The sequence below is a fragment of the Orcinus orca genome, chromosome 18 (genome assembly GCF_937001465.1).
Source record: "Orcinus orca chromosome 18, mOrcOrc1.1, whole genome shotgun sequence".
NCBI classification, from domain to species: Eukaryota; Metazoa; Chordata; class Mammalia; order Artiodactyla; family Delphinidae; genus Orcinus; species Orcinus orca.
This window is the reverse complement of record NC_064576.1, coordinates 77,183,257-77,200,051: the sequence shown is the minus strand read 5'-3', so window position 1 is coordinate 77,200,051 and position 16,795 is coordinate 77,183,257. Positions and strand designations below refer to the sequence as shown.

The 16,795-nt window shown below is 41.1% G+C and overlaps 1 protein-coding gene across 12 annotated transcripts in view; it reads right to left on the bottom strand.

Moving 5' to 3' along the window:
* Positions 1-16,795, bottom strand: part of ZDHHC20 (zinc finger DHHC-type palmitoyltransferase 20) — a 72,990-nt gene extending 56,195 nt beyond the window's left edge. For 5 of the 12 annotated variants that reach the window (XR_007473208.1, XR_007473210.1, XM_049701322.1 and 2 more), the window contains exon 1: positions 16,561-16,794. Coding sequence is in view for 9 of the 12 variants with exons in the window: in XM_049701322.1 (XP_049557279.1) it covers positions 16,561-16,678 (118 nt within the window). In the remaining 3 variants the exon portion in view is untranslated. Of the gene's footprint in view, positions 1-16,560 lie in introns of all 12 variants that reach the window. The other 7 variants (XR_007473209.1, XM_049701324.1, XM_004281791.4 and 4 more) reach the window with 5 other exon arrangements.

Sequence of the window (16,795 nt, the reverse complement as noted above, 5' to 3'; positions counted from 1 at the left end):
ACCACTGTGCCACCAGGGAAGCCCAAGCCCTCTATTATTTATTTCCATAGTTTTAAGCTGGCATTCTTCTGTAAAGAGCTTTCCCTCACTGGAGATGAACTAGAGTCATTCTAAAAAGGCAGTACAAAAATATAATTATTTCCCTTTAATTACCCGTTTTCAGATTAAGATTTTGGTATAATATTTATCTCCAGCACATCCCTGGTGGTGTAGTGGTTAAGGGTCCACCTGCCAATGCTGGGGACACGGGTTCGGGCCCTGGTCTGGAAAGATCCCACATGCCACAGAGCAACTAAGCCCGTGCACCACAACTACTGAGCCTGTGCTCCAGAGCTTGCGAGCCACAACCACTGAGCCCGTGTGCCACAACTACTGAAGCCTGCGCCTACAGCCCATGCTCCGCAACAAGAGAAGCCACCGCAATGAGAAGCCCGTGTTCTGCAATGAAGAGTAGCCCCAGCTTACCGCAACTAGAGAAAGCCCACGTGCAGCAACAAAGACCCAACGCAGCCAAATAAATAAATAGATTAATTAATTTAAAAAATTCACCTCCATTGTTAGCAAATAAATTTAGTTTTTCTCTTCTTGAGTATCAATACAGAAACTTACGGATTTTATTTACTCGATGTGTCATCAAGTACACTCATTTTTATGTTCAAATTGTCTCACTTGGCTAATGCCTCTTCCAGCTGACTCCTGTAGCATCTCGATCATCCCATTAGTCTCTGAGCACTTCCTTGCACAGCACAAGATGTCCTAGGCTCATTTTATATTTTCCTCCCCTGGACCTGACATTAGCCACTTCTTCAAGGGTCACTGGCTCCTTTTAATGATATTTAGAAACCAAGCTCTGAATTCTCAGGGTACTCACAGCTACTGGAGTTTCATTGCTTTTAGGCCCTTCGGGTTACAGAAGGAGCATTATACATTTATATTTATATTCACACTGATATTTCCAATTCAAATTGAACAATTCAAATAGAACAAATAGAGTTTTTTCCTTAATTTCTTGGCATTATATTTGTATCTCTTCACTTTCACAATGAAAATCTTAGTTCCTAAGTAATTTACTTATTTATTCAGTTTAAACTAAAATATACATAAAACAGTTTAAAAACTACATATTAGTTTAAGATTTCTTTGCAGTTTTTTTGTTTTATTCTGTTCTGGCTTTAAACTACATCCAACTAAGGAGTCCTGTGTTACTTCCAAAACTCACTTGAAATAATTCTTTCCTCTGTGTAGTTATAGTACCAACTTCATAAAATTAAGTTCGTTTCATGATTTCAAATTTTACAGTTTGCGTTTACCCCTCTTTGTTTTATTTTTATTTTGGATATGTAACAAATATAAATGTCTCAACGTTAAAACTATGTAAAAGAGGTACTCAGGGAGGCCTGGCTTTCACTCCTCACCCCCTCACCCCAGGTAATCATTTTTATTAGTGTGTGTTTTACCCTTCCACTATTTCTTTTAGCAAAAGCAGCAGGTATGTATTTCTAATCTCCTCCTTTATACATTTTGGCCTACACCTTTGCTTTTTTCACTTACACCCTAGAAATCACTACACATTAGTACACAGAGACAACTACTGTTTCCTTGTTAAAGCACTGCATGGTATTCCACTGTGTGGGTGTTCCAGTTATACAACCAGGCCTCTAGTGATAGCCATCTGGGTTGTCTCCAATCTTCTGCTGTTACAAACAGTGCAGCAATGAATAACCCTATGCATGTGTTGTTTACTTGTGGAAGTTTATCTTCAGTGCAGATTTCGAACAGTGGGATTACTGGACTGAAAGTAAATCTGTCTGCTTTCCCCAAACTCAACTATAGGGGTTGTACCATTTTGATACTCCTACAAGCAATGCATGAGGCTGCTTATTTCTCTACAGTAAAATATTTTCAGACTTTTGATACTACAGGGTAATTTTACTTTGCATTAAATAAATTAGGGTAAGAATCTTCTCATATGTTTATAAGCCATTTTTGTTTTTTTTCCCCTATGAACTGTCTACGTCACATCCATTTTTTTTTTTTTTTTTAAATCAGGCTTTCCTCACTCCCTGGTTGTAAGATCGTCCAGCCACGTTTTCTCCTAGTATTGGAAGGTTCTTATTTTTTATATTCAGATTTGGTCCATTTTGAAATGGCAGATTCCAGGGGTAGGAAAAGTATCAGATAAGCCTAAAAAAAATCTCCTGGCACCTGAAGATAAGGAAAGAAAAATGATGGTGACATGTCAAAAGGACACAGAAACCAAACTGAAAGGGTTCCTACTGGCTAAATCTGGGACAATTTGAGCAACAAAATAAACGATACAGGGATTTCCCTGGTGGTGCAGTGGTTAAGAATTGGCCTGCCAATGCAGGGGACATGGGTTCGAGCCCTGGTCTGGGAAGATCCCATACTCCGCGGAGCAACTAAGCCTGTGTGCCACAACTACTGAGCTTGCGCTCTAGAGCCCGTGAGCCACAGCTACTGAGCCCGTGTGTCACAACTACTGAAGCCCGCACACGTAGAGCCCGTGCTCCTCAACAAGAGAAGCCACCGCAATGAGAAGCCCGCGCACTGCAATGAAGAGTAGCCCCCGCTCGCTGTAACTAGAGAAAGCCCGCGTGCAGCAACAAAGACCCAACGCAGCCAAAAATAAATAAATAAATAATAAGTTTATAAAAAATAAATGATATGTTATAATCCATAAAATAAGAATCCATGAGAGCAGGACGATGTAAATGAATGAATAAATAAATAAATGGGGAGGAGGGAAAGCTCTTCCTTTCAGTTTAATTCTAATTATTAAATGTAGAAGAAATCATAGAATTTAAAAAATCACCATTTGGCAACCAGCACAGTAATTGTTTCAAGCAAGAGTCCTCAACAGATGCTAAAAAAGAGTAAGCGCAAGTAATCATGAACAGATTTTCCCACAAAGATACTTGTCTCAGGTTGGGTTCTCTGGAATCGGGTGCTGAGACAGAGTTTGGGGTGCAAGATACTCACTAGGGATCAACACGTGTGAAAGGAAGTGGGGGAAGCAGGATTGGGCAGAGGTAGACGTCTCACTATAGTTCAGGCCTATCCAAGCTTTGGCCACAGGCAGGGAGCTCTGAAGAAGTCCACCCCTTCTCACTCAGCACTGGATGCCACCGCCCAGGAAGGGTGTGACCTTGCGTGAGCTGAGTCACACTGAACAAACTGAGCTGACTGCTGGAAGCTGTCTGCTGACTGCACGTGCCACAACTGAGCAAGTCCTTCCTCAAAGAGGGATATGTGTGGGTTGTCTGGTCTGCCAGAATACGTATTAATTACAAGGAAAACTGTACCTTTACAGAATGGAGAAACTTGGCTGATACCAGCTTATGTGGTGACCAAAGTAAACAGTTCCCAAGACAGTACAATCAATGACACAGCATTACTTTTGTGGTATTCATGCTATAAAATGTATACATGAGGAAACATCAGACATGCCTAATTTGAGGGACATTCTACACAAGAAGCCTGTACTCTTCAAAAATGTCACAGTCATGAAACACAAAACAAGACTGAGGAGCTCTTCCAGATCAAAGGACACTAGAGAGACCTGACAGCTAACTGCAATGTGTGAGCCCGGCCCGGCTTGTGGAGCAGAACAACGGTTTAGTGGGACAACTGGAGAAGTCCCAGTAAGGCTTACAGATTAGAGAGTAGCATTTTATCATGCTAATTTCCTGATCTTGATATCTGTACTCTGATTATATAAGAGAATGTTCTCTGCTATAGACTGAATGTTTGTGTTCCCCCAAAATTCATGTTAAATCCTAAGGCCCAGTGTGATAGTATTTGAAGGTGGGGCCTTTGGGAAGTGATTACATCATAAGAGTGAGGCTCTCATGAATGGGATTAGTGCCCTAATAAGAAAGAGATCCCTCACTCCTTCCATCATGTGACAATACAGTGAAAAGATGGCCATCTATGAACCAAGAAGTGAGCCCTCACCAGACACCTGCTGGCACCTTGATCTTAGACTTCCAGTCTCCCTAAGTGAGAAATAAATTTCTACTGTTTATAAATAAGCCACCAACATAAGTCTATGGTATTCTGTTAAAGAACCTGAACAGACTAAGACACTCTTGTTTTTAGAACAAACACTGATGTATTTACAGGTAAAGGGACATAAGGTCTGCAACTTACTCTCAAATATTTCAAAGACAGAATGAATAAATGATAAAGCATGTAGCAAATGATAACCTTTAGGGAATCTGGGTGAAGGATATATGAAAATTCTTTGTACTATTTTTCACAAGTCTAAAATTATTTTAAAATAAAAAGTGTAAAATATAAGAAAAAAAGTATTTTATCCATTTGTAGTTTATCTTGGAATGCAGTGTGAGATATGGACCCAATTTTATCTCTTATCAAATATCTATCCAGTTGTCCTACCTTCTCCTCTCCTCTTTATTCTAAATTTCTATATTTACTGTCTATTTCTGGACATTCTATTCTATTCCATTGGCCAATATGTCTGTCCACACATCATACCATACAACTGGTACACAATTTTTATAACAGATTTTATTTTTTAGAGCAGTTTTAGGTTCATAGCAAAACTGAACAAAAAGTAGACAAGAGTTCTTATTTACACCCCCTGCTCTCACAGTTTCAATTATAGCGATTTGTGGTTTAAAATCAGGTGGTGATGTTTTGCACTCTTTATCATTCTTTCAGAGATTTCTTGGTTGCTCTTTCTTGTTTATTTTTCCACGTGACCTTTAGGATCAACTTGTCTAGTGCCAGAAAAAACAAAACAAAAAACCATTTACTGGGACTGAATTTATGCATTAAATTGGGGAGACGAAGTCTTCGTAATGCCGAGTTATTCTATTCATGAACATGAAATACGTAACGTCTTCCCATTTGTTCAAGTCTACTTCTATGTTTTTCAGAAATGCTTTCCTCCTATAGACCTGGCATTTTTCTTGAGTTTCTTAAGTATTTTATCTTTTTGATGTTATTGGAAATGGAGACTTGACTTCTACCATATTTTCAATTATTCATTATTTTATTTATTGTGTACGTATAGAAAGTATTGGGTTTTGTTTGCTAATTCTATATCCTGCCATTTTACTCAATTCCTTTTGTTTAGGTGTTCTGTTGTTATTGACTCTCTTGGCTTTTCAACATATACTATCACGTCATCTGCATGTAGAAATAGCTTTCCCTCTTCCTTTCCAGTATCTTATGCTTCTAATTATTCTCTCGATTGAATGTGGTAACTGGTTTTGTCAATACAATGTTATTCAATACATAGCAATGGACACAGTGATACGTATTTACTGCTGGTTTTAGTGGAAATTAAGTATTTTGTGTGTGTGCAATTTTGTTTGAAAGGTATCCGTTTACTCGTATTTTATTATGTTTTTATTCGGGTATGGATGTTGGATTTTTCAAATATCGTTTTGGCATCTATAGAAATCATGATTTTTCTTCCTAAATGTATTAATATGATGAATCAAGTAACAAAAGTAGAAGGAATTAGTTATTACCCTTTACATCCACTGCTAACACCATTTCCTTCAGGGGCACAAGTCCCTTCAGTTCTGATCGCTTACCACCCCCAACACCACTAATGGAGCTTTGTTCCCAAAGGTCAACAACTGTCTTAGTCTAAAAGGATTTAAATAGATGTTTCATGAAAAAGAATTCTACGGCAAAAAAGAATTTAGAAAACTACTGGATTAAACAAATTTACATACTTAGTTACAGCAGGGCTTCTTAAAATGTGTAATGTGCAAATTAGCACTGTGAAAATAACGATAGAGACCATTATATAAAGTCCAAATGAATCTGACAATGTGCATTTATACATTTTTGAATTCACAGTGTCAAATACAGTACCTGGAACACTAAACAGTCCATGTTTGTTACATTACTAAAATAACATAGACATTTTTTTTTCTTAAACAAAATTCACATTTTATTTAGGTTGAAATAAGCATAGGGATGTTTTTAAGGTCAGGAGAGTATCTGTATTTGAAATTGTGGGTTATCTACTCTGTGAATACATTCCAATTCTCCCTCTTGTACTAGGACGGGAAGTGGCAGAAACACAATCAATTCACTCATTCAATGAATCTATTGAGTACACATTACACAGGACCTGTTTTAGGTTCTGGAAATAAAGCAGTGAACACACTTATCAGGAGAGAAACGCAAACAACTACACGTCAAGAATTAATAAGTGCTATGAGGAACCACAAAGCAGGGTAAGGAGAAAGTGAAAGAGGAAGTACTTATTTTATATAGGGTAGTCAGGAAAGCCTCTTTGATGGGGGAATAGCTCAACAGAAATCTAGATGAAGTGAGAGCTAGGCTTGTGGAAATCCGGGAGGAAAGCATGCCAGGCAGAAGGAAGAGTAAGTACAAAGGTTCTCAGGTGGGACCACGCAAGGCCTGAGACGTAAGGAGGGCTGGCTGGCTGAAGCAGAATGAGTGAAGGAAGAGATGAGTCAGAAGCAGGGGCGGGCCAAGGCACTAAGGGCCTCACAGGCTCCGGAAAGAGCTCTGGATTTCATTAAGAGCAAAGGAGGAAGCCACTGGAGCATGCAGAGGACTAAGGATCTTGACTTCGACTTTAAAAGATTCACGCTGGCTTTTTGGAGGGTGGGGGAAGAGCGCACCGTCAGGAGGCCAGGGCATGTGTGTACGTGATGTGTGCCGCAGCCACGACGCCACACCTCCTTTCTTAACGCTGACACCACTGTTAACATTTTGGTGTGCTGGTATTATTTCCTTCAGGTGCTGATGACATCCTTTCCGTGCAAGTAGTTTAAAAGGCTTCCCTGAGGACTTCACATTTAATAAGCTCATGTTCAGTCAGTATGTTAATAATCACTGTCCCTCCTATGAGTCCAGCTGGGTGGGCCACAGTTCACGTTAGTGAGTATAACGCAGCACCGGGAAGAGTGAAAGAACAGAGAGAAGAGAGATGTTTTAAAAACAATTAAAAGAAATCCTTATCATCAAGACTTACGGATCTCTGTCTTAGAGAAATCACTTCTTCATGAAACCATAATCCCCATTATTTGTGACTATTTCAGTTACTTAAGTGTAGGTGCCCATCTGCTCAAGAAGATGTGTCGCATGTCTCAGCAGTATGTAAATCTGTGTAGCTTATCTGCTCCCAGGAATAGCAGCAGGTACTAATCTTCTTAAAGTCCCACGTGATGATGGTGTGGCGAGCTCCCCCCTTTGACAACAGTTCTCCCACATGCACACTACTGACACTATCACAAGCTCATAGCAAAACAGGAACCCACTTTTACAACAGGATCTTCAAATGCAGCCAGTTTTTTAAAAAGTGTGAGAATGTGCTCCTTCACTCACTTAAGACTGTGTGTGGGCATGGGGGGAACACAACGCTAAGAATTAAAAAAAACACTTCCTGCCGAAAAAGGGAAGGCAAGAAAAAGTATGCTCGAGGCTATTTACATCTCTCCCCACCCCCAGTAACATTTGAAAGCTTACCCTGCTAAGAACCTTACGTGATTCTGTAAGACAGGCATTACCCCGTTTTATACCATAGGGACAAATTCAGAGAGGCTAAATGAGTTATTAAGATCATTCAACAAGTAAAAAGGTACAGCAGGGAGGCCAGCGTGGCAGAACAACTAAAAGAGTGGAAAGGAAATGACGTCAGAGACGTAATGAGGGGAAGAGGCCACAGTAAGGATGTTAAGAGCTCCACTGAACAAGAGAGGAGGCCAGCCAAGGTTTTCACTAGAGTGACAAATCTGGTGTTAGTTTTAAAGGGATCATTCTGGCTGCTTTGTGGAAGATAGGGTACAGGTGGGAAGATCGGGGTGAAGTGAGGAGGAAGAGACAAGACATAAGGGTGCTACAATAAAATAAGTGATATGGGCTTCCCTGGTGGCACAGTGGTTGAGAGTCCGCCTGCCGATGCAGGGGACACGGGTTCGTGCCCCGGTCCGGGAAGATCCCACATGCCGCGGAGCGGCTGGGCCCGTGAGCCATGGCCGCTGAGCCTGCACGTCCGGAGCCTGTGCTCCGCAATGGGAGAGGCCACAGCAGTGAGAGGCCCGCGTACCGCAAAAAAAAATAAAAAAATAAAAATAAAGTGATAATGTGGCATAACAAACCAGCTCAAACTTAGTGACTTTATTATCATTTCTTCTCTGGCCGCACAGCACATCATGCAGGATCGTAGCTCCCCAACCAGGGGTTGAACCTGCACCCCCTGCAGTACAAGTGTGGAATCTTAACCACTGGACCACCAGGGAAATCCCCCAACCTTAGTGACTTTAAACAACCACCATTTATTATTTCCTACGATCGCGTGGATCAGCAGTTCAGGCTGTGATCTGCTGGGCTGTTTTTCTACTATAGCTGCAGTCAACAGGCAGCTAGACTGGGGCAGGAGCTCATCCACACCTCAGGCACTTTGGTGCTTAACTCATCTTGCCTTGGCCTCTCTCTCCATGTGGTCCAGCCTGAACGGTGACCAGAACGTTCCAGAAGAGTTAACATGAAAGATGCATGCTGTTTTGAGCCTAGGCTCCAGATCTCACACATCACCCCCACCACGTTCTATTAGTCAAAAAAGTACAAAGCCAGCCCAGGTTCACTGGGTGCGTAAACAGACTCCACCTCTTGGGAGGAAGTAGAAATTATTGTGGCCACGTTTTTCAACCTACTACACACGACAGAGATCATGGTGGCTTGAAGAAATATAGCTGCAATGGTGGTGGTGAGAAGCAACTGGATTTTGGTACACTTAATGACAGGATTTGCTGGTTAACGGGATGTAAAATGACTTTTCAACCAGGGAACTAAAAGGATGAAACTGCCATTTACTGAGCTAAGATAGGAGGCGCAGTTCAGCAGAGAGAAAAAAACTCAAAGGAGCTTTGTTTTGGACAATAAGTCTGAGATGCCTCTAAGATATATGAGCAGAGATGTCAAGTAAACAGACATTAGAAGCTGGAGTTTAGCATGTGACGTCTTCTTTGCCACAAAGTGGAAGTGACCAGCAGAGAAAAAAAGTTTTATCCATGTGACTAGGGCATAATGTTGTTCTTCCAAATAGTCTAACCTGGTTTCTAAGTTGTCCAGCACCTCTTCCATCTTCCTGGACTTATAAGAAAGCACTAAAGGCCCAAAGAAGGTTCAGTTTATATGGAAGAAAATATAAAAGCTCTTTTTGTTCGTTTGGGCTTGGGTTTTTTGGGGTATTATCTACAGAGTTCTCTCAGACCAACCTGCTTTCTAGTATCAACAGAAAATGCTACCAGATTAAATCACTAGCAGTCATAAGGAAAAAAAAATTGTTCTTCAAAAAAAGAAAAGAAAAAGGCCAGGATAATGAAGAATGCAAATAATGAAGTTTGCAGAACACTATAGCTTTCTTTTTTTTTTTAACAATAGCTTTCAAAAGGCAAGTTATATAGAAAAGTATTACACTCCAGCTCTAAAAACAGATATGAAATAACAAAATTAAAACATTTTAAAAAACACTCTAATTCGTCTCATTCCTATAATTATGTCCCCTGTTGAGGATGAGATTTAGGGAGCCAGATTTTTTCAAAACAGTATCATCATAATTTCAAAGAATCATTGTTTCAAAATCCAAAACAGAGACTGCAGAACCAATAAACAATATCATGTAGCCTTTAACCCCAAAGAATGTTGACATATATGTTGGTAATTATAATTTAATTGTTATTGTGGATGTTTGTTCAACATATTCAAAAATGATTCAAGTGAGTTTATAGGAGTATGATTCCATTTGATTCAACACGTATTTATTGAAAGTCTACTAGTAACTAGATTCTCTAGTGGATACAAAGATGAACAGGACCCAACCATACTATAAATCTTAAAAGCAGGATTTTTAAAATACTTAAACGTAATAAAGTGTATGGTTTTTATTTATATTCTAATTCAATGCACAAGTAACCTGTGGAGGCTTACTAGAAATATATTCTTAAATAAAACTGCATTTTAGAAACAGAAAAATACAAATTAGAATGTGAAGTAGAGAATAAAGGGAGAAATACTGATATATGCTACAATACAGATGAACCTCCAAAACATGTGAAAGACACCAGGCACAAAAGACCACTTACTGTTTGACTTCATTTATATGAGATGTCCAGAAAAGGCATGCAGAGACAGAGCGTTGATTAGTGCTGCCTGCGACTGGGGATGGGAACAGGAATTAACCACAAATGGTCACAAGGGATCTGACTGGGGTGATAAAAAATGTTCTAAAAATGGATGGTCGTAATGACTGCGTAACTTGGTTAAGTTTTCTAAAAATCACTACAAATAAATAAATTTTATGGTATGTAAATTATACCTCGATAAAGTTGCTTTTTGAAAAAAAGGCAAAATAAAAACTTTTACAGACATACACAAGCAGAAATAACTTATCACCAACTGACCTGCATTACAATAAATGTTAAAGAAAGCCCTCAGGCAGAAGAAAATGACACCAGTTGGAAATATAGATTTATAAAAAAGAATGAAGTATACCAGAAATGATAACTACATAGGTAAACATATAAGATTTGTTTACTTATTTAAATATTTTTAAAAGATAATAAACTGTCTAAACAAAGTAACAGCAATACAGTGTTAGTTTCATAGCATATAAAATGCTAACAGCACAAAGGCTACGAGGGAAGAAATGGAAGAACGCTTTTACAGGGTACTGTGCGTGAACCGGTATATCAATGGAAGGTGGAGTATGATAAATTAAACATGTATGCTATAAACCTTCAAGCAATGACTAAAGTAAGAGTTACAGCTAATAAGCCAACAAAAGAGAGAAAACAGAATCATACAAAATCATTTAAAATCTTTTGAAAATTGATTAATTCAAAAGAAGGCAGGACAAGGAGGAAAAGGGAAAAAAGAACAGACAGGACAGATTTTTTAAAAAGCAAATGATAAGACTTAAAGTTACCCATATCAACAATCAAGTTAAATGCAAATGGTCAAAACAGGCCAATTAAAAGGCAGAGGTGGTACAGCACGGTGATATCGCTGTATTTGAGAGTTGCTGAGAGAGTAAATTTTAAAAGTTTGCATCACAAGGAAAGAACTTTGTAACTATGTGTGGTGATGGATGCTAACTCATCTTGTGGTGATCATTTTGCAATACATGCATGTATTGACTCATTATGCTGGACACCTGAAATGAATGTTATATGTCAATTAAAGCTCAATTTAAAACAAGAAAAGAAAGGGCAGATATTTTCAGACTGGATTAAAAAAGCAAGACCCAACTATATGCTGCTTACAAGAAATGCATTTTAAATATAAAAATTAAACAGGGGAAAGTAAAAGGACATACCATGCTAATACTAATCAAAAGAAAGATTAGTGGACATGTTAATATCTGCTAAAGTAGATTTCAAAGCAAACAATATCACCAGGGATAAGAAAGTCACTTCATAATGATAAAGGGTCAATTCATGAAGAGGACACAACAATCCTAAACATTTTATGTACCTAATTACGGAGCTGCAAAATACATGAAGCAAAAGCTGAGAGAACTACTAGGAGAAAGAGACAAATCCAATTATTGTTATACCTCTCTGAGTAATTAATTGATAAAACAAATAGAAAGTCAGCAAGAACACAGAAGATTCAAACACTATCAACCAACCTGCCTTAACTGACATTTATGGAGCATTATGACATAACAGAATACCCAACAACAAACAACAAAATACACTGCTGAATACAGAATACATTTTTCTCAAATGCACATGGGACGCTTCAAAGACAGACCACATTCTGGGCCATAAAACAAGCCTGAATATATTTTAAAGGACAAGTCATAATTCTTAAAGGACAAGTAATTCTGACCACACAGAATTACATTTGAAATCAGTAACAAAAAGAGATCTGAAAAATCCCCAAGTAACTGCAAACTACATAGCATACTTATAAAATAACCTGTGGGTCAAAGGTGAAATGAAAAATGAAATTAGAAAATAATTTTAACTGAATTTAAATGAAAATACAATACATCAACATTCATGGGATGTGAATAAAGCAGTATTTGGGGTAGATATGTAGGAGTAAACACTTAAAAAAGGGCTCAAATCAATTAGTTCAATTTGCATATTGAGAAACTAGAGAAAGAGCAAGTTAATCCCAAAGTAAAAGGGAAAGGGAAATAATATAAGACAAGAAATCAGTGAAATAGAAAACAGAAAAACAATAGAGAAAAATAAATGAAATCAAAAGCTGGTTCTTTTGAAATCAATAAAATACACTGGAGTCAACTGTGTCAAGACAGTGTGCTCAATGTTGATGTTTAAGCTATTTATCTTGTCTCTTTCTAAATCTGAAGAAACTATGCAGGAAACATAGGAATTATTAGATACATATATTCAGAGGTTACCGTTCTATCCTACATATCCTCTGAAAAAAGATAAAAGGCATACCCATCCTTGGACAAACCATACAGATCTTCCAAGTAATAGTTTTCTCAGAAGTAAAATAAAGGGATTGAATTAGATCATCTCTAAGATCTCTTTAAGGTCTCAGATCATCTAAATGCCAAATAAGAGGTACACATCTACTACTAACAGCTCCCAACGACCTGATAAAATCCTAGGAAACTGTACTAGCACTTTCCCCAACAATAACCAGCTTGACCAAGCTGGAAAAGTTGGTCAATCCACCCATAACTAAACTCATATGTCTGAATATTAGCCTTGAGGAAAAAAATGAAGGATTTCAGTTTAATTTAAAATCAAGGGGGCTTCCCTGGTGGCACAGTGGTTGAAAATCCGCCTGCCAATGCAGGGGACACGGGTTCGAGCCCTGGTCCGGGAAGATCCCACATGCTGCGGAGCAACTAAGCCCATGTGCCACAACTACTGAGCCTGTGCTCTAGAGCCCGCAAGCCACAACTACTGAGCCCACGAGCCACAACTACTGAGTGTGCGTGCTGCAACTACTGAAGCCCGTGTGCCTGGAGCCCGTGCTCCGCAACAAGAAAAGCCACCACAATGAGAAGCCTGCGCACTGCAACGAAGAGTAGCCCCTTGTCGCCACAATTAGAGAAAGCCCGTGAGCAGCGATGAAGACGCAACACAGCCAAAAATAAATAAATAAATAAAATTTTAAAAAATAAAAATAAAATAAAAAAATAAAATCAAGGACCAATATTACTAATTACTCCATCGTTACTTCTCCGCTTTTCACCCCGTGAGATGGCCATCTCAGATGCATTACTTCTTACTCAACTTTATCCTCAATATTACTCCTACCAGTAATAGGAGTTGCTGATTATATATATTTCTATGTGTATGTGCATATATGTGTGTATGTGTATGGAATTACAGAATTAAGAAGTTATAGAGGCTAGGCTGGAACAAGGGCCTCTCATAAACAATTTATTTTTTCAAATGTCCTACGGTGGGCCATGCATTTTTACCATCTGAGATATTTAGGAATCTTCAGCTACTACCTTTCAGGAAAAAATTACCTTATATAAATAATTATAGATAAGACTGAAATCTACCCTGAGTGTCCAGATCTGGATAATCAAGTCCACTACTCTTGCACAGTAGTTAAATATAAAAGCATGGACCCTGGAGCCAAACCACCTGAGTTCCAATTCTGGTTATGCCATTTACTAGTTGTATGACCCTGCACAAATCACTTAACTTTTTTTATTATGAGAATTAAATAAATTAACATATCTAAAGATACAATTATCATTCTCTCCCATCTAATTTGATAAAGAACACCAGAAACGGAGAAAATTCTGTAAAAATTATTGAAACAGCACTTTAAATAAAACTCACACTTCACTCAGTTTAAAGCTCCTATAAAGTTATACATTGATGTATCTCAGTAGGATGGTCTGTGCTTATACAAAAATAAATTATACATAAGTAGCATAAAGGACAGTTTTAGGGCTTCCCTGGTGGCGCAGTGGTTGAAAGTCCGCCTGCCGATGCAGGGGACACGGGTTCGTGCCCCGGTCCGGGAAGATCCCACATGCCGCGGAGTGGCTGGGCCCGTGAGCCATGGCCGCTGAGCCTGCGCGTCCGGAGCCTGTGCTCCGCAACGGGAGAGGCCCGCGTACCGCAGAAAAAAAAAAAGGACAGTTTTAATGTGAGAGTGAATGAGCTTTTACGCTCCACCATGTAGGCCAGTGACACTGCACAGCTCCCAAACGCTCCCTAGTTAAAGTCTGATAACTTAGAAACAGTAAACGCAGTCCCTATGTAAGACCTGTCACCACTGAGTATTTCAAAATTCTGCCAAGCATTTGGGCCTTAACTGTTGCAGAATGTTTTAACTTAATGAAATCCTGGGGGTGTGATCTCTAAATGATGGGCCTAAAGCCTAACTGATCTCCTAAGAGGGCAACCACTTAGCTCTGCCCCAATTCCCCATCGTGGACAGAACAATTACAGTTCCAGTGACCCTCTTGGCTCACGAAAAGTTATATGCAGAGTGGAAAGATGTGGGTCATACCCCTGTAGCCACTCAACAGCTGTGTGACCGACCAAAGGACCAGTCTCGTTCCCTTCATCTGTAGAGACACCTATGCTCAGAGGCATGAAAGGGGTAAAGGGAAGAACGATGGAATGTTCCCCCCTACTAGCACATGCACGTTCCTTTCCCTTCATGTTTTCTTTTTTTTTTAAGAATTTTTTTTTTGATGTGGACCATTTTTTTTTAAAATAAATTTATTTATTTTTGGCTGCGTTGGGTCTTCGTTGCTGCGCACAGGCTTTCTCTAGTTGTGGCGAGCGGGGTTACTCTTCGTTGCGATGCACGGGCTTCTCATTGTGGTGGCTTCTCCTGTTGCAGAGCACGGGCTCTAGGCGCACAGGCTTCAGTAGTTGTGGCACGTGGGCTCAGTAGTTGTGGCTCGCGGGCTCTAGAGCACAGGCTCAGTAGTTGTGGTGCACGGGCTTAGCTGCTCCGCAACATGTGGGATCTTCTTGGACCAGGGCTCGAACCTGTGTCTCCTGCATTGGCAGCCAGATTCCTAACCACTGCGCCACCAGGGAAGCCCTGATGTGGACCATTTTTAAGGTGTTTATTGAATTTGTTACAATATTGCTTCTGTTTCGGTTTTTTGGCTGCAAGGCATGTGGGATCTCAATCCCAGCTCCCCGACCAGGGATGGAACTCGCACCCCCTGTATTGGAAGGCGAAGTCTTAACCACTGGACCGCCAGGAAAGTCCCTCCCTTCGTGTTTGATGTCACCTTTTGATATGTATGATAACCATCTACAGGTTAAATGTGCAGTTTCAACATAAACGCACATTTTCAAGTAAAGCTTCAGAACCTTTACTTTAAAACCACTATGGAATTAGAAGAGGGAGGGAATAATCTCTGCTAGAAATAAGATTAGTGGAATAAATCTTATTCCCACTTCAGAGTAAATAGGTATGGGACTTCCCTGGCAGTCCAGTGGTTAGGACTCCGGGCTTCCACTTCAGAGGGCACGGCTTCCATCCCTGGTGGAGGAACTAAGATCCCGCAAGCCAGAGGGGTGCGGTCAAAAAAAGAAGGTAAAGTATCATCACCAAGCTGTTGAGGGTCCCATGATCATGATCACTTTCTGGAAGTAGCTTTAAGAAATACCTAAATCTGGTCAATTTTAATTGATGCAAACATTTTCGGCAAACATTTTGGTATCCAAAAGGATGAAACTAAACAATCCCATGCAACAGATGAACTCCATTATTATTTGGAAACGTATTCCACAACTAATTTATTCTGGATCTACTTGCAGGGATAGTTTCCCTGAAAATTAAATGTTTTATAGGTACAAAATAACTTTCTCAAACGTGGATATTTTCATTTAAAAACCTACCCTCAAAACTTCTGAGCCAAAGCAGTCTCTTTCACGTGCAGAACTCGGTTTTAACCAAGTACTTATTCGCGAGCTGTACCAGCGCAGGGCCCTGACCCAAGGGTCCCGATTCTGCCCTTACAAGTAGAGTGGGTGGTGCCACTTCTTCCCATTCAGACAATTAGCATCTACCTCCTGTGCCTTTTCTCCGCTTAAGGTATACACTGCTGGGCCCTTCAGAAAACTGCAGACTCGGCGTAGACCCAGACGAGATCATTCTGGGGGACCAAGGCACCGGGTTTACCGACAGCACGGACCGACACGAGCGGCAGACACGCCGAGCGACGCGGAGGAGGCCGGCGGGTCCGGGGAGCGGCGGCTGGACCACGGCCCCGGCGTGGGCGCTCCGCGGCGACCCTCCGCCCGCGCTCAGGGCCCAGGGCCGAGGAGAACGCCCTCGGAACCCAGGCGGAGGGAACGTCAACTCCGCAAACAGCCGGGACACAGAGGCCGGGCCCGGCGGCCGCCGCTCCCTCGCCTCAGAAGCACATTGTGTCTAAGAGGTTGGACGCCGACCCGAAACACACGGGCTGAACCGGGCCCCGCGGCCGGGCTCGGGCGTACACACGCGAGCGCGGGGGAGCGCCCTGCCCACCGAGCGCGCCTGCCCGGCGCCGGAGGCCGCGCCGAGGGGCCTCACCCCGCCCCGCCCGGTACTCACACACGCACAGCTCCACCACGTACGCGTAGTAGGACCACACGACCACGAAGGTGATGAAGAGCACTGGCACCCAGCCCACGGTGCGCTGGCAGCAGCGCCAGAACGTGCAGGGCGCCATGTTCCGCCGGCGGCCTCGGCACCCAGCTGCCCGGGGTGGCGGAGCACGCCAGACCCCCGGCGGCGGAGACGGCGGCGGCGGCGGCGGCGGCGGCGGCGGCGGCAGCAGCAGCAGCGT